Below are 18,617 nucleotides of genomic sequence, written 5' to 3' on the forward strand. Positions count from 1 at the left end.
CACCTATAGAAGACCCTTTATGACCCCAAAAACGCTTAACAGCTCTGTGACCTGCTGACCCCTCTGACATTCCACACGCAATCCATTTAAAGAGATCAAACACCGCCATTCACCCCACTACAGCTCATCCAATAGAAAGCAAGAGAAGACGCCCCAGGTCTTCTAAACGGCCACTTCCCCCGGGCTGGGAGCCATCAGGCCGAAGGGGCAACGGCCCGGTCTGAAAAATCAGTATCTTTGCACCTTATCCCCCACCCCAACCGTTAGACTCGTCGGTTTCTTAACCTCACGATCCTGCGCAAGTCTTACGCCCGCGGTAGGAAAACATTTCAGACGCGCAATCGACGGCAACAACTATCGATGGTATACAGAGCGGTATATCCGATGGCGGCTGTAGCCTCAACGCGGACTCCGCAGCCCCCGAAGCCAGCCGATGCCCCCTCTTAATAACAAAACACTGGATTCTCCTTTGGACGATAATGTGAAAAGGATCGCCTTCCTTCCCAAAAACCTCTACGGTTCTGACCCCCCTCGGACGTTTCTCGCCAGCACGCGGGGTTGGAACCTTCGAAGCCAAACACTCCGTTCCTGAATCATACCTCTCTTTAAAAGCGGGCGCCGGACGTTAATCCGGTGATGTTTTTTTTCCGAGATACGGCAACCGTATCAACGAACCAATGAATGATTCTCTTTCATTGGGTGCGATGCGATTTAAAGGTACAGCGTCTAATTTCACTGTAAATGATACTTCGGAGCCTCAATGCACTTTTACCGGCCCTGGAGTCATGGGCTACCTTGATGAAGAGAGAAAACAATGGCTCGGCGGCGCCCCCTGCTGCACGGGGTTCCCTTCGCCATCAGGCCAATGTGCTGTTTCTGGTCTGAAAAGAGGGGGGCAGAATTAAGCACCTCTACAACCCTATTTTTTGGGGAGAAATCATCATCTTTGACGTGTTTACCACTTCTATAAAATGGAGAGAAAATCTCCGGTTGGGTTCTTTAACTCATTATATCTAAATTGCAGTTTTTGAGTGAAATGCAGTATGGGTGGTAAAATTTTAATTTTTGGTTATTTTTTTTTAATGGAACTTTAATGGACAAGCAGTTTTTTTTTTTTACCGCTTTTAAAATAACCTCTAGAGATAAAAATTAATGAAATTAAACAAATGACGTACAAATAATCGTCGATGAACGTCATTTGGGTCAGAATTTGATGCGTCCGGAATATCTCATCATGGAAAACCAGAAAAATCCAAGTCGTTGCAGTCGAGACGGATGAATCGCAGTAACGCGGGAAGCGGAAATTATGGGGAAAAAAAAGCATAGAAATTGGACAGAAGTATCTAGAGTTTTTTTCTATGGCTCCTTAAAATTGAGTCAGTACGATAGTTTTGAATTTTGACGGTAACTGGACTTTTGAGTGAGAAGACGATGATTTTCCCCGTAAAGCGGGACGTTTGGGTAGATCGGAGCAGATTTGGGAGGGTATTCTGAGTCCCCGTTATAAGAATCTGCTGCCGGATGTGTATATATAGCTCTGTTAATTTAAAGTTATGAATGAGATGGCTAGAAATTTTTTTATATGATGTTAATATATATAGATTTGCTCAATATTTCACTAATTTCCAAAAATAAAGATTGCTTTTTTTTGTAGATTCTTTTAGAAATTAAGGTACCGGGCGTCTTTTTTTTATTTATTTCAGAATTTTAAAAAATGTTTATCACACCGGTTGAAAGTGGCTCTGTCCCCGGGGGTGTCCAAGGTTTCTCTGCAGGGGGCCACTTAATCAGGAATGCATGCGCGCTGCACTCATTTTACATTCAGCGGAAATACGGGCTTTTAACCCTGTCTAATGCATGTTAATACGGGGTTAACACACGCACACACACCCATAAACATGCTTACATACCCAAAAATATAATGGGCAATGGCTCTAAAATTGATAGTGTATTATGACATCATAATACATTTTGATGACATAATACATTACAATACAAATTTAAATAACTTGTAACCATGCATAAAATGACATCATCCATACCGTATGCATCATATATTCTAATATACACAAATAAACCGCTGGATTCGTTAAATAGATTTATATTTATTTTGTATACAGCAAAATAGACATCTGAAGCAAAGAAAAAAAAAGGACGAGAGCGTTGAGCCCGACAAGCGTTGGGTAGATGCAGGACAGTACCACGCAGGGGGGCAAATGTGCAGCACGGCCGGCCCCCGCTCCACCGAGAAGCCGGTAATCTGCTTTCACAAACCGTGACGCCTATGACTTGGTTGGTTATAACACCACGGGTGATTTCTTTTTATGCCCACGTAGTTATAATGCTGCCCCTGACATGGTTGGCATTGGGGGGGAATGCGAGTCTTTGTATGGAATTTTACCAAACATTGCCATTGTTCCGTAAACCTTACTTGGAATGAGGAGGATATTTGGTAATGGTTTGGTCTGAATGGTGTATAAATACAAGCCTAGTCAGTAACATGGTCCCCGAAACCTTTAACCCCCACGTGCAAGAGTCATGAAGCCTGTTTTGTTACTGCAGAGAAGACATCGGGGCAGTTGGGAGCGCAGGGTGGATTAAGAATCGCTTGCTGACATTGTTTGTCGTTGGAGAAGGAGCTCCATCGCCAGCGATCACCATCACGCCATGAATAATAGGACTGGTTTCCCGAGCCCGGTCTTAATAGCCCACAGAACCTACACTCGCCCTGGATCCTACAATCACTCCAAAGCCACAGCAACCGCATCGCTCACACGCCACACTGGATCAAACTAATTAATGTAGGCCATTTAGAGAGCAAGAACAGCGGGACGTCGCCAAGAAAGGCTCTGGGGAGAGGGCAGAAAGACACACGTTTCTCCCAACACAGCAAACATTCACTCAAAGCCCAACTAGATAAATGAGATTAGCATCCAACCACAACGTTATGGCCTATGCAGGCTTCATAAACCATCCAACCACAACGTTATGGCCTATGCAGGCTTCATAAACCATCCAACCACAACGTTATGGCCTATGTAGGCTTCATAAACCATCCAACCACAACATTATGGCCTATGTAGGCTCCATAAACCATCCCACCAGAACATTATGGCCTATGTAGGCTTCATAAACCATCCAACCATAACGTTATGGCCTATGTAGGCTTCATAAACCACCCAACCAGAACATTATGGCCTATGTAGGCTTCATAAACCATCCAACCACAACAGTTGTTGATACTCAAACATCAACCTCTCACCCAAGCAGAAGCAGTAACATCAAAGTCTTCTTTAGACGGCCACCACCTTCACTCACTCTTGACCTAAACCTTGCTCTCAGGGATGAAATCATCCATTGAATCTTTTGCTTGCGTAACTTCCATGTCTGACATTTCGGGCTGCCCTGAATACGGAAAGAGAAATTTCCTTCATATAACTGCCCATTTAGGCACCGCGTTTGGAATGTCAGCCATTTTGAACTGAGCTTAGCTTTACTAATGAATTCAATAAACAGAATAAGCAAAGGGGTCCATAACAATGGGCACACAATACAGACCCCATAGGATTATTCCTCGTCCGTGCCAAACCTAACACTCATCTTCCCCCAAGAGGGCATATGGATTTGTGTCCACCATCTTGGTTTTGACCACCTTCTTGACGGTAGACTGTGTTGGGACCTCTTCTTCATCTTCTTCCTCGTCAGCATCACGGTCCCTCTCTTCTGTCTCCTCGCCAGAACTGGAGATTTCCTCTTCCTCATCCTCCTCGTCTTCCTCCCCACCTGAGTCGGAGTCACTGTTGGGGTGGCCTTGAGCCTGAGAATGGGCTACCATCTCCTGAGTGTCTGGATGCTGCTCCCAGGCCTCTGAGGGAAGCAGAAGAAGACAATGAGCGAGAGACCCTATATTAAAGCATCCAGTTGAATAAACAGAGAAGCTGGAGTTACCCTTCTGCTGCGAGTAGCCCGGGGGTCTCATACACAAGCAGAGCCGTCCATCCACGGCAAGGCGCAGGAGGCTGTTGGCAGCCCGGTATGTGTCGCTGCGAGATGCCTTTGCCGTCTTATAGCCTCGCTTATCTGCCCAGGCTGAGAGGGAAAAAGAGCAAGAAAGTTAGAGACCCCTCAAAATGTGATCCACAGAGAGCAGGTCGAAGGGGAAATCGCTGCCGGGGGGAGTCACTCACCTTCACATATGATCCAGGCAGTCCAGCCGCTCTTTGTCGCATCAGGGTGGGAAAGCTTTAGAAGCTGGGGGACGGGTATTCGGCACGCAAGGTACCCGACGGAGGTATACGGCTCTTGAATCTGAGCAATGGGGTAGATGCCGGCCAGAAGCTGTGAAAAGAGAGGGGGGGGGTTCACGGAGCGTGATGTCACACCGGCCAAATATTTTATAAAAACTTTAGCCTATTTATTATAAAAGATACCTTTTCATACGCACGGTTGCTTTTAACTGTTTTTGGTGTTTTTATGAAATGGGATCTGTCAAATTGCATAAAACCTACACAATAAACACGTGTAACGGGTTAACATACATATGCTGTAAAACGCACCCTATGTGCATAACACGGAAGCAGCCGTCTTAACCCGCTGTTCTCATTATTCTCCTTCCATCAAATTATCTCTCACCTATTAAAACGCTGATTGATTCTGATTGGTTCAGGAAGCGGGGGGCGGGGAGAGAACTTCAGGATAGTAAGTCCATTAGATAAAAATATTGTGTGTGTAGTTTTAATAAATCGAGGCTGGGGCATATAAATATATTTATATATTGTGTGTGGGGTGGGGGGGACCCGCGATTTTCTTTCGAACATAAACCAACCTGGTGCTGCCTGTCCACCAGAGACGGGAAGATGAGTCCCGGGCAGTCGCAGAGACGCACGGTGGGCGTCAGGAAATACGTTTGGAAGTACTTGGTGTGGCCCGGGGTCCGTGAAACGCTGACAATCTTCCTGCCGACGAGGCCGTTAATGAGAGACGATTTACCCACATTGGGGAACCCTGCAGAAAACATCACATCAGTTCAACGCATGTCGGAGATGGGGCGCCACATCGCCTTGGATTGTAAAATAAGATGGGATGTTGATACAATTGTATTCAGTTTATTTAGTAAATCATGAGTTTTAGGAGTCCCTCCATTTATGCACTGCAAATACCAGCACCCTCAGCCATCTGATCTTAGATACGCCAGGCTCCCCACTCACCCAGACAGCCGATGCTCAGGACCCCATCTTTGTACAGCTCTCGGCTGGGCGTCCCCAGCTCTGCATCTGAGATCTGCTGACAGATAACGGCATCCCCGATATCGTGGTCCTTGTCCACATTCTCCCCGTCTTCGCTTGCCGGGTTACACAGCGCCGACGAGTCTCTCTCGATTTTCTCTCTCCAGCTTGTGAGGTCCACTGAAGAGAGAAGAAATAAATGGAGGAATAGGCATCAGGGATATATTAAAGCGAGCCAGTATAAAATAAAACAACCGGCCACCTAAGATTATTAGCTTATCATTACCTTTCCCGGCCGTGATAACCTCGCAGGCTCTCAGGAGCTGTTTGGGGCCAAGGGCGCTGCTCCACAAACGGCGTCTCTTCCTGCGCTTCTTGAAAACTGTCGGGGACAGAAAAAAAAAAAAGGCACCACGGAAGTTTAAAATTCAAACAAAAGACAAAGCAGAGTGTAAGATAAACATGGAGTCCCGGAAGACGGCACGGGGAGAAGGTAATCGGAAGGACCGGACTTCACTCACCTGCAGACGGGTCCTGCTCATCCTCGGGGTGCCGGGGGTAAGAGGTGAAACAGACGACGTGAACTTGTGGGAACTTGGTCTGAAAGTAATGCTTCCAGGCGGCCACCAGTGGCGGGGGACACAGATCAGTCTTATTGAGGACAAGAATCAGGGACCTTCCCAAATCCTGAGTCACGTAGTCATAGAGGGCCGGGGAGAAGTGCAGCACCTGACAGCGATATTCAGTATTACATCACGCGTGACCGTATAGCAGAGACATGCGGGGTGGTGTAGTACATCAGACACGGAGTCAGTATAATTACCGGGTGGCGGATGTCTGTTATCAGCAGCACAATGTCTGACATCTCTAGGACCCTCCAGAGCTGGCGCCATGTCTGAAAGACAAAAGGAGCGAGAGAGAGAATTATAGGTAGGAACGGTCAGGAGCAGAGAGATGGGAAATCATGTAACGCAGATCAAGAAACCGCAGCGGCCTTGATACAGCGCTACAGAATTTGATGGCGATAGATAAAACAATAAATAATAATAATAATAATATGGCTGAAAGCGAGGGCGGGGGAGAGAAGAACGATTGTGAATAATACAGAAAGGATGTTTTTCGGCAGGTTTTGATGGGTTGGAGTCTCACCTCCAGGTTGTGGTCGAAGTAGCTCAGCTCCTGGGGGCTGTGTTTCTCATAGATCTTCAGCAGGTAGTCCTTGAAAGCCTTTTCTTCTTGCGTTTGTACCTGTTCCTTGCTCATCTGATAGCTCCAGGCCGGTCTCTTGGGAAAATCCAGCACTGGTTTAGAGAAAAAGGGGAAAAAAGTATGTTTAAAAATAGGGTGCTCCCTATGTCTAAGTATCAGCTTTGATCCACCTCAGCAGCATTAACAATATGGGGTCTGTTCAACTAAATGCTGTTCCCACTAAGACATTCTAAAAACCAGTGGCTGCAGTTTTTATGGGAACCAACGGCTCAAGATGTCTGCACAACGCATCCTTCACAAGCAATTCTCTCCCAAACCGTCTGATATATCATCAACTTAAATGAGAAAATAGAAACCAATTCCTTGAATAATTCCGAGAAGACGTGGTTTCCTCGCTTGAGAAGAACATCTCATTAGGGAACAGACAAGGAACGCATTCCTAAAGGAGTCAAAGGCAAGACCGTACTCTGCTGAGCAGGCTGGAGTATCGGAGGCTGGCACTGATCGGCGGGAAATACAGAGATATAGATTTCCTATTAACTTTCTGCGGAGCTGGAATTGCCCGTCTCCGGTATTCGGGGAGCCGGATAAAGCTGAAACACCCTTACGTGGGATCAATCTCAATAGCCATGAAATGGGAAGAGGTGATGAAAACCAGAGCATGAAGGATTGGGGAGGGATGATGGGAATGGGAGTGCTGGTGTCCTTGGATCAGCATTGGGTTGAGTAGGGCTGCGTGTGCCAATGTCCGCTGAATAACATGAGAAGGCAGACACTTCTCTGATTGGTCTCCCTTCACCATAAGTTAACATGGAGAATGTAGGCCCTTCTCCTATCGGTCTTCCTCCCAGGAGAGGGGAGGCATTACCCCTGACCCAGGGGTGTGCAACAATCTGCCTCTCCCGAGGGACATTAAAACAATAGCCAGGGAACCCAGCTAAAGACCCCGTAACACAAAAAAAAAAAAAAAAAAAAAAAACTTACCAGACCCCGGTCTGTAGATTTCATCAATGTCTATTTCTAGCTCAGTCTCCGGGACAGACTGCAGAATCTTTTCTTGAGCGATTTTCTTTCTTCGCTCAATTTCATCTTTGCTCTCTCTCTCAAACTGAAGTCTGTACCTGAATCAGACACAATAAGCAGGCGTCACCCAACGGAACCAACTCCGATATCCAGACAATAATGAAGCGGGCTTGAGACTGTCACTATTTGCCCGCCATGTCTTGTACACGTCACGTGTAACTGTAACTAATGTTTACCTAATGACAGATAATCCTGGGGAGAAATCTCATACAATCTAGGCTTAAAGTATCCAAATCTTACAGCATGCAGACCATTCCTAGATATATATTAACAAGTCAGCCGTACATAGATCAAATGTATAGGACTATACCATTGTCGTTAAATACAGGGGTATCCCACCAAAATGCACCCACGCACCTGTTTGGGTCATATCCTTTCTCTCCAGGTCTGAGGACGTGGGGTTGTTGATTGATGCGTCTGACTTGAGGTCTGATGTTTTCACTGTCTGATGTATCCGTATTCTCCTCGCCGCGCTCTCTGCTCTGACTCCGGCTGTTGGACTCGGACCGCCCGGCCTCATTCGGCCCTGAAAAGAAGCAAAAACTGGGGATGAAACGGGATTAATATACAGCAGCAAGATTTATACTTAACGGGCAAAGGTTTGCTGGAGTAAACTTTAAATTCAAGCATAATGAACCACAGGCATTGAAGGCAAGCGCCTTACAGTAAGACAGACTCAACGGGGTCTATTCGCTAAATGGAGCGTTTGCGGGCGAGTTGTGGTTTCAACGTGTTACTCACCCCTCTTCCTCTCTCTCTTGTCCTGCAGCTGTCTCTTCTTCTGTTTATTGCTAAACGGCTTCTTGCGAGGCATTTTTGCGCCCGGCGACCCACGGATACGTTCAGAGACGTCGGCGATCCAGTTCTCCCACCGCAGTTGCCGATAGCAACCGAGGAGATTCCAGTCACGCGCTGAGATGTCGCTTATAAGGCACCCTGCAAAACACACGCTACTGCTTTACACCCTAAAACCAAAGCAGCCGGCTTCCTGTCTCCAACCCCAACGCCCCCCATGTCATTCATCTGTCAGTCCTGGCACTGGGGGGGGGATTAGATGGCTTTCCCCCGTTCCCTACTACTGCCCACGCAAGGAATGTCCCCACTTTGACTTCTGTGTGTGGCACCTTTCCCACCTGCACACGAACCCCTTAATGCCCCCCAAAATAGCAGAAACTGCCCCTCCGTTCAACCCAACCTCTTTCACAGAGAACGCGGAGCCCTAGAAGGCGCCTTAATGCTAATAAACTATAGGATAAAAAGTAGAAAAGAAACACAACGTGCCTCTGTCAGCCCTGGGAGCTGAGGAGGGCCCCGGTCTGCGTTCCAACTCAAGTGGCCAATGAGAAAGCACAATGCGTGTCAAGTCTCATTCTGGATTTCACATTAAACCAATAGACTGTTGCTTTGGTTGTTACTCTGCGTTCCAAGACTCCATTTCGACAAATTAGCGTTGACGTGTTTCATCAGCCAATAGAAAGTGAGCATTTGTTCCGCCCCTCGCGTTAGATTTGGAACTCAGCCAATTGAGTCGCAATCGTGCGTTTCACGCCTCAGTGTCGGCTGCTGAAACGGAAGTGTTTAATTCAGGCCTCGATCCCGGCAGACAGCTGGCCAATTGCGGCGCAGTATTTGGCTCTGCATTACGGCGTCACTCAGATACTAGCCAATGAGCGTTATTCTTTCATTTCGCTGCTCCAGTCAGCATGTTACGCAAAGTGTAATTAAGTGCCTGGTCTGGGAGGGGGCTGGTTTACCAAGAGGCTCTGTTCGCCGGTCGGTATCTTCCCCGCGCCACGTGAGGGGAACCAAAGGGCCTTGACATCACTGGACCACCGTGACGTAATTGACAACAACTAGTCTGTCAGCAATATGCCGCGAAAGCAAGATATAGAGGATGAGGAGGAGAAAGTGAAGGAGACAGGTGAGAGGGCAGGGGATGAACGCAAGGTGGAGATGGGTAAAGAATTGTGGTCAGGCAGATTACAGGGCATTTCATGGGATGGGGGGTGAATGAGTGTAAGCTCTGTGGGGGCAGTAAGCATCTCCCTCCTTCATAATGTCCGGTTACCTCCCGTACCAGCTGCCTTATTGAGTGGAGGATGGGTAGGGAACGGGGAAAGCCTGAGGAGAGGTATTTTGGCGTTAGAGTGTAAGCTCTTGGGGCAGGGCTGCTTCTCCTTCTGTCCCAGTCTATCTTTTCATTATCCCCTCTCATGACATCGCTACGGAATCTGCTGGCGCTATAATAATAAAAGTAACGTAACCAGGGAGAGATGGGGGGGTGCAGATCACCTGCGCCTAACCCGTGATCCATGCGACGGAGGACAATCACCGCCGCTTCTCTCTATTACTTTTTTTGCCTCTCTCTATCCAACGCCTGCCCTCCCCACCGCCGCTGACTCAGCTCCACCCCAGCTCCACCCCGGTCCGTGTTCCTCGTGGTGCTAACTTGGCATTTTTCTTTTTTCCCATCAGATAAAGTGGTGAAGAAGGGCAAAAAAGACAAGAAAGGAAAGAAATCGGTAATGCAGAGAAAACTTTATTGTTCCTATAAAGCTTTTCACATGCGCAGTGAGATCATAAATACATCTACATATATATATATATATATATATCGCATGTACACATAAAGTATTGATTATTTTTCTCCTCTAGATTTTTATATTCAATAAAAAACAAGACATTAGAAAATGTGTTTAAAGCTGGGAAGGTTTCGATGACATCAAACTTTTGAACTCATTGCCCTATAAGGCAGACCCATCCAGGTAATGATGTCACTAAATGGACGTCGTTGTATTGGTCTGAGAGGAGTCGTAAGCGGAAGGAGGTGCCTACATTTTGGGCCGGCGTGCAAAAAAATGTCGTAAGCTTTCAGAACCTCAAAAGGCTCTTCCCAAAATGACATCACTATGACATAAACACAAGGATAGGCACGATTTGTCCACTTCCCGTGTCATCAAATCCGTGTGCTTGGTGATTTTGAGGGAGCCCTGCAGCCACGACTACAGACCTAAGTTTGCTGATCTTTTAACCCTTTAACCGTGCACACGGAACCCCTTCGCTATCCTTTGGTCTCAGGAGGGGCTGCTGGGATTGCTGGTCAGACGGCGGAGGAGGAGGTCACTGCTATGTCATGATTGTATCGTGATTACGTGGTCATGTCCTGCTGACGCTGGGAAGTTTATGAACCTGGCAGCTCGCCCTCCTTATGATTTCCCTGTAACTGGGTTAATGTATAACTAGATCTGTCTTTATCCTGAAACGTTAAACTGCCCCATCGCTTAATCCCAGCTGCAGGCCATCATATCATTGATTTACTGCCCCTCGGCCGGGCCGCTGACGCCATGCGGCCTTTGGCTGAACCCCAAAGCCTACGGTGTGGCCCTTCGCTAACGTCTGCTTCTGTCACGCCAGTTTTTCGAGGAACTCTCTGCCGATAGCAAGCAGGCGCAGGAGGAGGAGGCCGCCAAGGAGCGAGAGAAGGAGCAGCAACAGCAGCAGGTGAGTGGACGGCTAGCAGCGTGCAGAACGGGCTCATTCGTCTCGTTACTGGAATTGGGTATTATAAATATCTTTTTTGTAATAGTTTTAACTTGTGAGTTAGTCTTGGGCTGTTCTAATGGGGACGCTTAATTATTTTTGTCCTATTTTGATTCCTTGCGGTTCAAAGATACTTTAAGCGCAATATTTATACCCAGTAATCTAAACAACAACCCGAACATTACTTTGGCAGCAAAAGAAGAAGGAGAAAGAGAAAAAGAAAAAGGATCGTCGGAAGCACAGAGGCGGGGACGATGACGACGATGAAGACAAGGAGATCTCGGAGAAACTGAAGAAGCTGTCCGTGCAAGCGAGCGACGATGAGGACGAGGAGGAGTTAGGTAGCGTACACGGGAAAAGAGCTTCAATATGAAAGGCGTAAAGTTATCGTTCAGAGGTGTACAGAGAGAGATCTCAGTAGCTGCCGGTCTTCGTTATTAGTGAATAGACTGGCCGTTTCCAATAGCTTACGTATTCCCTTGGTGTCGCTGCAGCCAATAAGCAGAGGCTTCTCTCTGCGCCCTACAGGTTTAGGTCGCTGTGTGTGAGCCCAAGGCTCGCCCCTCTCGGTGGCTATAACTTATCCGCACGGTAGCCTGTGTCAAGTCACCCCAGGGATCCTTCGAAGGGCCGCTGGGCCCAGACAGCTGGGCTTGTGTTATAATTCCTCTTTTTCTTTCCTTCCAGTGTCTCAGCCAGCCCGCAGAGGTGGTAAAAATCAGGTACGTGTACCATTGGTGTAGTCTGTAACGTGTTTGTACATAAGGCTGCCTGTATAACGGATCTGATCGTTGTATAACGTGTGTGTATATTATATATTTACACATTCTGCTTTATTCACACATTCTACAGTATTCATTAATAGATTCAATGTTCTCTTAGGCAAGAAATATCTTTGCTGCCCTTGGCGATGACCAGAGTGAGGAGGAAGAGGAGGAGGAGGATGAGGAGGAAGAGCAGAAATCAAAGAAACAGAAAGGGAAGAAATTGAAGGTAAAATGAAAACAGGAGATGTTCCAATTTACGGAAGTCGGGCGTTATCTGTGACACGCGTTTGAGTTAAATTAAATGTCATTGTAAGATATTCTTCTATGAGAACAGGGTTCTTTCGCGCTCACTTATTGTGTTTGTTTTACAGGAGGAACCGGACACGAAGCAAAACAAAAAAGGGAAGAAAAATGAGAAAGTCAAGGAAAAAGTAAGCTGCCCCCCCCGCTCTTTGTCTTTTTCTGTTTCTCTGTCTTGATAGCGATTACAGTCCTTTTCTTCTTTCAGCTCCCTAGTGAAGAAGAGACCCCAAAGGAAAAAAACAAAAGCAAAGTGAGTTCGGTCCCAGAACCTTGTGTGCGGGTCTGAAATTTAGTCTAGCATGATAACCCACGGTGTCCAACACCCCCCCCCCGGTGTGAAATGAACCGGCTTACGAGGTTCGAGGCGTATGAGCGCTTCCATTTGATTTTATTGTCTGACCTCTCTGTGTTTTACGTTTAGCCTCCCGGTGATAATAAAGCCACTGAAGAAGAGGCTCCAAAAGAGAAGAACAAGAGCAAAGTGAGTGCTTTATGTTCCCTTGTAATTCCTGGAGCTTGGGACTCGGAAGTAGTAGCCGTGCCCTCCCTCAGAGAAGAAGTGAGGGAACCGATTCCAAACCCCACCGCTCTTCCTCTATACCCCATCAGACAGTAGGGGGTATATCGCTATCCGACACGGGGGTATTTTCTCCCGACTAGGAGTTTCACTGCGATAGAGGCTGTTCTTGCTGTATTGAGAGGATTGTCGCGCTTGGCTCCTCGCTGTGAATGGTTAAATCAGTCGCTTGATATTTCTCTGTCTAGCGCAGACACTGCCGTTTTCTTACTTTTTTGCTTTAATTTTAGAAACCTGTGCCTAAGGCCGCTTCAGCTGACTCCGAGGAAGAAGAAGAGGAGAAGAAAAAACCTCAAAAGGGGAAAAAGAAGGGCAAACCTGCGCAGGTACCTGCCCCATAATCTGCAGGGCATTTCTCCAGAAGGTCCTTATTCTGGAAAATATCACCAGGAGACGCGACTCCTGAAAACCATGAGTTTTATGTTACCGAAGCTATATGTTCATGAATGCCGCATATGGGACTAGTTTCCTCTAAATTTTATTTGCGGCGTAGACTTCATTCATGGCTGGAAACCAGCAGAAGTGGCAGAGGTGCCTGGGATAGGCGTATTGGTTATACTAAAGATAAGATGAGACCAAGGGCCAAAAAAAGTGCTAAACAAAAGCGCCTTTTTCTGTTACAAATTCCATCTTCTGGAGTTTCTGTGATTCTGGCAAATGTGTCCCTAAAGATAACCCCCTACTTACAGCTACTTAACTCTTTTCCCCCAGAACCGCTTTGTTGCCCTGGATGTGGCTGAAGATTCTGCCAGTGGTGGATCTGGAGAGGAGGGGGTAAGTAAGGGGGTATATGGGAGGCAATGGGGGACGTGGGTGCAGAAGACCGTCTGACTCCTGCCCTCTCTGACAGTCCGGCGATGAAGAGAACGCGGGAAACGATAAAGCGGAGGAGGCCGAGGATCCGTTTGCCAATCTGAGCAAAAAAGAGAAGAAGAAAATGAAGAAGCAGGTGAGGGGGGATGTGTCTGATAAACGCGTCGCCGTATCGTCTCTGGTGGGATCGTCGCATCCTAAAGCCGTCTTACGTCTGTCTGTTAGATGGATTACGAGAAGCAGGTGGCCTCGATGAAGAAAGCCACGGCCGCAGAGAACGACTTCTCGGTGTCGCAAGCAGAGCTGTCCTCCCGTCAGGCCATGCTGGAGAACGCTTCGGATATCAAGGTAACTTTTTTTCAGCCAAGCAGGACGGACCCCGAGCCAAGCCCGGTTAGGGGGGGTGCGCTTGCTCTGCTATAATGTGCGGCTGGTTTGGGTTGTGGAGGGGTGCAAAGTTGTAACGTTTGTTAAGTCTGCCTTCTGCTTTCCCCATCACCCCTCTTTCCTGCCCAGCTTGAAAAGTTCAGCATTTCTGCCCACGGGAAGGAGCTGTTTGTTAACGCCGATCTGTATGTCGTGGCCGGGCGCCGCTACGGTTTGGTTGGTCCTAACGGGTGAGTCTCTGAACTTGGGCTTTTTTTTTTAATGATGCCCTCTGCTAAACGCATCCGTTCACCTCTCTCTTCTCCTTCCAGTAAAGGGAAGACCACCCTCCTAAAACACATCGCTAACAAGGCTCTAAATATCCCCCCAAACATCGATGTCCTGCTGTGTGAACAAGGTGCGGAAAATGCTCTTTTAATGAACTGTGATCGTACGGAGGGGGAGATAGAAAGAGGAATGTAATGGGAAATAACGTAACGTGAATCCAGAACAATCTCCTTGTCTTCATAGAACGCCTTTCCTGCCTCGTCCGTAATTTCCAATACAAGGAGATGTTCTAAGATATTTAGACATGAATTACGCTTTGATAAAGTTCCACTTGATGTTATTTATTGTATTTATCCACTGAGTTCTAAGCACGGAGAACATTCCAGCCGTAGCGTTCCTGCCCCACCGGACGATGTTCTAAGACATTCCATCCTACCTTTAGTGTTTAGTTCCCTGGCTCGAGTGTATAAATCTCCACGCCCCGCAGAGGCTGTATGTGCGACATCTGGATTGTGTTGCCTTTAAAGCTATTGATTTTCTCTCTTGTTTTCACCCAGAGGTGGTTGCTGATGACACCCCGGCTGTCCAGGCTGTCCTCAAGGCCGACACCAAGCGTTTGAAGCTTCTGGAGCAAGAGAAGAAACTGCAGGCCCGGCTGGAGAAAGGAGACGACAGCGCAGCGGAAAGGCTGGAGAAGGTGAGGGAGGGAATGCACGCAGAGAATAAGGAATGTCGGCAGAGGACCGAGGTCTCACCCTTCTCTCCCCCTCCGTCTGTCAGGTGTATGAAGAACTGCGAGCCACCGGAGCTGCCTCGGCAGAAGCAAAGGCTCGTAGGATCTTGGCCGGTCTTGGTTTCAACCCAGAGATGCAAGACAGAGAGACGCGGCGGTTCAGCGGAGGCTGGAGGATGAGAGTCTCTCTGGCAAGGTAACGGATCGTAAACATCACTTCTCCAGCAGACTTGGATCTTTAATGTCAAACGTTTTATACATTTTATTTATTCCTGCGACTTGTGAAATGTTTTTGTGTATTTTATAGCTCTGCTCTGTGTACTAATGCTTGGTGTCTCCGTACTCTCCTGCAGGGCTCTGTTCATGGAGCCAACTCTTCTAATGTTGGATGAACCGACCAACCACTTGGACCTCAACGCTGTCATCTGGCTCAACAAGTAAATGTCTGGGACGGAGGAGCTTGGTTAACGAGACCCGGTCTCTGCAGACCCTCTATAAACACTCGCTTTATTCCTTCTTTCAGTTACCTCCAGGGCTGGAAGAAGACGCTCCTCATAGTATCCCACGACCAGGGCTTTCTAGACGAAGTCTGTACGGACATCATGCACCTCGATATACAGAAGCTGTTTTATTACAGAGGCAATTACAGTGAGTACGCGGGGGTCCCGCGTGTTATTTAACACACACGGGTGATACCTTTTAGTCGTAGGGGATGCGAACCTAAGGAACGAAGAAGGTGCCCTCCATAAGTGCCTCCTGGTTGGTTGGAAGGGTAGTCTAAGTTCAGCGGCTGAAATAACCTTGTTTCTTGTATCTTCCCGGCAGTGACGTTTAAGAAGATGTACCAGCAGAAACAGAAGGAACTGCAGAAGCAGTACGACAAGCAGGAGAAGAAGCTCAAGGAATTGAAAGCTGGTGGGAAGTCGGCCAAGCAAGCGGTGAGGACCTTTTTTAAATATACGGTCGATCCCCCTGTGTGAAGAGACTCTCCATTCTCTGGCGGAGACCCGGTGTCTCGCATCATGGTCCTTCCCGGCTAACCGTCAGATTTCCCCGTCTCGCAGGAGAAGCAGACTAAAGAAGCTTTAACCCGAAAACAGCAGAAGTGTCGGAAGAAGAACGCGGATGAGGAGTCCAACGAGCAGGCCGAGTTATTACGGAGGCCGAAGGAATACACCGTGAAGTTCACCTTCCCCAACCCTCCTCCTCTCAGCCCCCCTATTCTTGGCTTACACGGTGAGGAGACCCGGCGTATACTTTTATAGAAAAGGTTCTTTCTCTCTGCCGTTCCGCTTCTGTCGCGCAGAGAATTCCTACAGAGAACTGAATGGCTCGTTTCTCGTTTTTGTCCTCAGGGGTTGACTTTGGTTACTCGGGGCAGAAGTTACTGTTCAAGAACTTGGACTTTGGCATAGACATGGACTCCAGAGGTGAGATAAAGGGGGGGGATTACCGGTGGGAGCGGTATAAGGGCTGGCTAGTGGGGATCCTGGCTTGGATTCAGGGAAACGCCAGGGTTTTGTACTCAGCTGCCTCTTTTTTTCCTGCAGTCTGTATCGTTGGCCCTAACGGAGTTGGGAAAAGTACTCTGCTGCTGCTGCTGACGGGGAGATTAACGCCAGTAAGTATTCAGCGCGTGTAGACGGCGCGACTGCTGCCTGCGCTGCGTTTCTCCGCTAGTGTAACAATTATTTCTCTTTCTAAACAGACGAAAGGTGAAATGCGTAAGAACCACAGACTGGTGAGTGCGCGGGAGCACAGCGGGGGTGGTATCCTGTCTGCATCTCTCTGGATTAATATTTATTTATTACCTCCAACAGAAAATAGGCTTCTTTAACCAGCAGTACGCAGATCAGCTGAACATGGAGGAAACGGCGACGGAATATTTACAGCGCAACTTCAACCTGCCCTATCAGGATGCCCGCAAGTGTCTGGGAAGGTTCGGTCTGGAGAGCCATGCCCACACCATCCAGATCTGCAAACTGTCAGGTGCGGTTATTCCTCCCGCGGCGCGCTCCGTGACCAGCGTTCTCAGTGCGGGTGTCGCGTCACTTTAATGCTTCCCTTGTAATATGCAATTTGGCCACTGGAGGCGCTCTGCTTCACCCATAGGAATATTATATATCCATTTATATAGCGCCGTCATATTTCGCAGCGCCATACAGTGAGTAAACCGGATATAACGAGTAGAATATCGCCTGGATTCCCCGTGAAGTCTCGCGAATGAATGTATTATTTGGAGTTTGTTTTCAGATCGGTGGGAGGTTTTTGCATAAAATGAGTAGGAAGTGAAGGGAATTCTCGCATCCGAGTGCTTCCTATAATTATCCGGTGACCGGCGGGGGTTACTCACACTCTGTTCTGGTTTGCAGGAGGGCAGAAAGCCAGGGTGGTGTTTGCCGAGTTGTGCTGTCGGGAACCAGATGTCCTAATTCTGGTGAGTTCTCAATGCGTGTTCCCCTTTTTCCGTGACCTCTCTCCGGCTTCCCTCCTGTGACGGACTCCGGTAATAGACGAGTTTAACCTGCCGGCAGCCGGTGAGCGGCTCTCCAGATGTTGAGGATCAGTCTCCTCCCAGATATTTGCTGCTCACCGGGGGCTTTGTTTTCCCTCAGCATTTGTAGAGCTGCTGGCCGGCAGTGCCCGTTATACACCAGTGACACCCCGCCTGTCACCCTGGTTTCACCGAGTCTTCTTTCTCTGCAGGATGAACCTACGAATAACCTGGACATTGAGTCCATTGATGCTCTGGCAGAGGCTGTGAATGAATATAAAGGAGGTGAGTTCATTCTCTCACCTTAGCCCGCGCTCCGGGGGTTATTTGCTTCTGTGGGTCACAGGAAACCCAATATCTCACTTGAGGCTGGCTATAGAGAGCGCGCATGTCTTCTTGCTGCCGGGATATACCTTTCTGAGCAATCTGCCTCACAAGCCTGTCCTGTTACAACACCTAGAATGCTTCAGGTGCCACTTGCACCTACCCTCACTTATTGGTAACGTCACCATGGGGTGTGTGGTTCCTCTAGCCGCAGCTTGTGGTCATGGCCACCCTGTGCTGCTGCTTTTATCCTCTCCGGCCTCTGCGCCCCATTCCGCTCGCTGTCTCCCTAACGCGTTTCTCTCCCTCCTCCCCAGCGGTGATCACGGTCAGCCATGACGCCCGGCTCATCACGGAGACAAACTGCCAGCTGTGGGTCGTGGAAGACCAGAGCGTGAATCAGATCGAGGGCGACTTTGACGATTATAAGAGGGAGGTCTTGGAGAGCCTCGGCGAGGTCATCGTCGGAAAGCCCCGGGAATGAGGGGTTCGGTGACTGAGGGCGAGAGAGTGGAGCGGTTGCCACGACTAACAGAGGGCAGTTTCACCCCCGGACGGGAGTCCCGCAGGGTGGACCCTGGGGATGGAATTACCCTTATTTTTATTCCCATTTTGCTGCCTTGTTCATGCAAATGATACAAATAAATATTTATATATTGGCTTTGAGCGCCGAGTCCTGCGTTTGTATATTAAGTTAGTTTTTATATAAAGTTTTTATACATTCCTGTCGGATGCGGCTTATTTGGGGAATCAACAGCGAAAACAGACTGCCCCCCCCTGCAGGGTGAATGAATGAAGTGCCTCTCTTTCCTAATCCTTGAGAATTTCTCTCCAAGCTTCTTGGGGTCCCGGGCAGCCGTTGGGTTACCTGGCTTCTGACGGTCTGGTGCGTCTT

The 18,617-nt window shown here is 48.2% G+C and overlaps 2 protein-coding genes across 2 annotated transcripts; one reads left to right on the forward strand and one right to left on the reverse strand.

Annotated features, from left to right (window-relative positions):
• Window positions 1-3,458: 3,458 nt before the first annotated feature.
• GNL1 (G protein nucleolar 1 (putative)) lies at window positions 3,459-8,852 on the reverse strand. Its single transcript, XM_053472962.1, has 13 exons — window positions 8,799-8,852; window positions 8,259-8,453; window positions 7,875-8,043; window positions 7,419-7,555; window positions 6,375-6,526; window positions 6,049-6,120; window positions 5,747-5,954; window positions 5,512-5,607; window positions 5,208-5,405; window positions 4,826-5,004; window positions 4,188-4,338; window positions 3,949-4,089; window positions 3,459-3,867 (listed from the first exon to the last, which is right to left on the reverse strand). The coding sequence occupies exons 2-13, from the start codon at window positions 8,329-8,331 to the stop codon at window positions 3,590-3,592; spliced, it is 1,854 nt and encodes a 617-aa protein (XP_053328937.1). The 5' UTR covers window positions 8,332-8,453; window positions 8,799-8,852; the 3' UTR covers window positions 3,459-3,589.
• Window positions 8,853-9,211: 359 nt separating this feature from the next.
• ABCF1 (ATP binding cassette subfamily F member 1) lies at window positions 9,212-18,388 on the forward strand. Its single transcript, XM_053472668.1, has 28 exons — window positions 9,212-9,438; window positions 9,993-10,039; window positions 10,932-11,018; window positions 11,251-11,398; window positions 11,745-11,779; window positions 11,940-12,050; window positions 12,196-12,255; window positions 12,333-12,377; window positions 12,549-12,608; window positions 12,935-13,030; window positions 13,416-13,478; window positions 13,555-13,653; window positions 13,743-13,865; window positions 14,034-14,134; window positions 14,216-14,301; window positions 14,729-14,868; window positions 14,952-15,100; window positions 15,258-15,341; window positions 15,428-15,552; window positions 15,730-15,842; window positions 15,969-16,140; window positions 16,260-16,334; window positions 16,455-16,525; window positions 16,613-16,645; window positions 16,725-16,893; window positions 17,277-17,341; window positions 17,611-17,683; window positions 18,040-18,388. The coding sequence occupies exons 1-28, from the start codon at window positions 9,387-9,389 to the stop codon at window positions 18,204-18,206; spliced, it is 2,649 nt and encodes an 882-aa protein (XP_053328643.1). The 5' UTR covers window positions 9,212-9,386; the 3' UTR covers window positions 18,207-18,388.
• The last annotated feature ends 229 nt before the right edge of the window (window positions 18,389-18,617 follow it).

The sequence above is a fragment of the Spea bombifrons genome, chromosome 8 (assembly GCF_027358695.1).
Source record: "Spea bombifrons isolate aSpeBom1 chromosome 8, aSpeBom1.2.pri, whole genome shotgun sequence".
Taxonomy (NCBI): Eukaryota; Metazoa; Chordata; class Amphibia; order Anura; family Pelobatidae; genus Spea; species Spea bombifrons.

Coding starts and splice junctions, on each gene's coding strand:
- GNL1 (XM_053472962.1), bottom strand. CDS start 8,331: ATGCCTCGCAAGAAGCCGTTTAGCAATAAACAGAAGAAGAGACAGCTG. Junction 5,608..5,746: donor TGAGCAGGACCCGTCTGCAG/GTGAGTGAAGTC, acceptor TGTCCCCGACAG/TTTTCAAGAAGCGCAGGAAG. Junction 5,406..5,511: donor GGTTATCACGGCCGGGAAAG/GTAATGATAAGC, acceptor TTCTCTCTTCAG/TGGACCTCACAAGCTGGAGA.
- ABCF1 (XM_053472668.1), top strand. CDS start 9,387: ATGCCGCGAAAGCAAGATATAGAGGATGAGGAGGAGAAAGTGAAGGAG. Junction 14,135..14,215: donor GGTTTGGTTGGTCCTAACGG/GTGAGTCTCTGA, acceptor TTCTCCTTCCAG/TAAAGGGAAGACCACCCTCC. Junction 16,646..16,724: donor TGCGTAAGAACCACAGACTG/GTGAGTGCGCGG, acceptor TACCTCCAACAG/AAAATAGGCTTCTTTAACCA.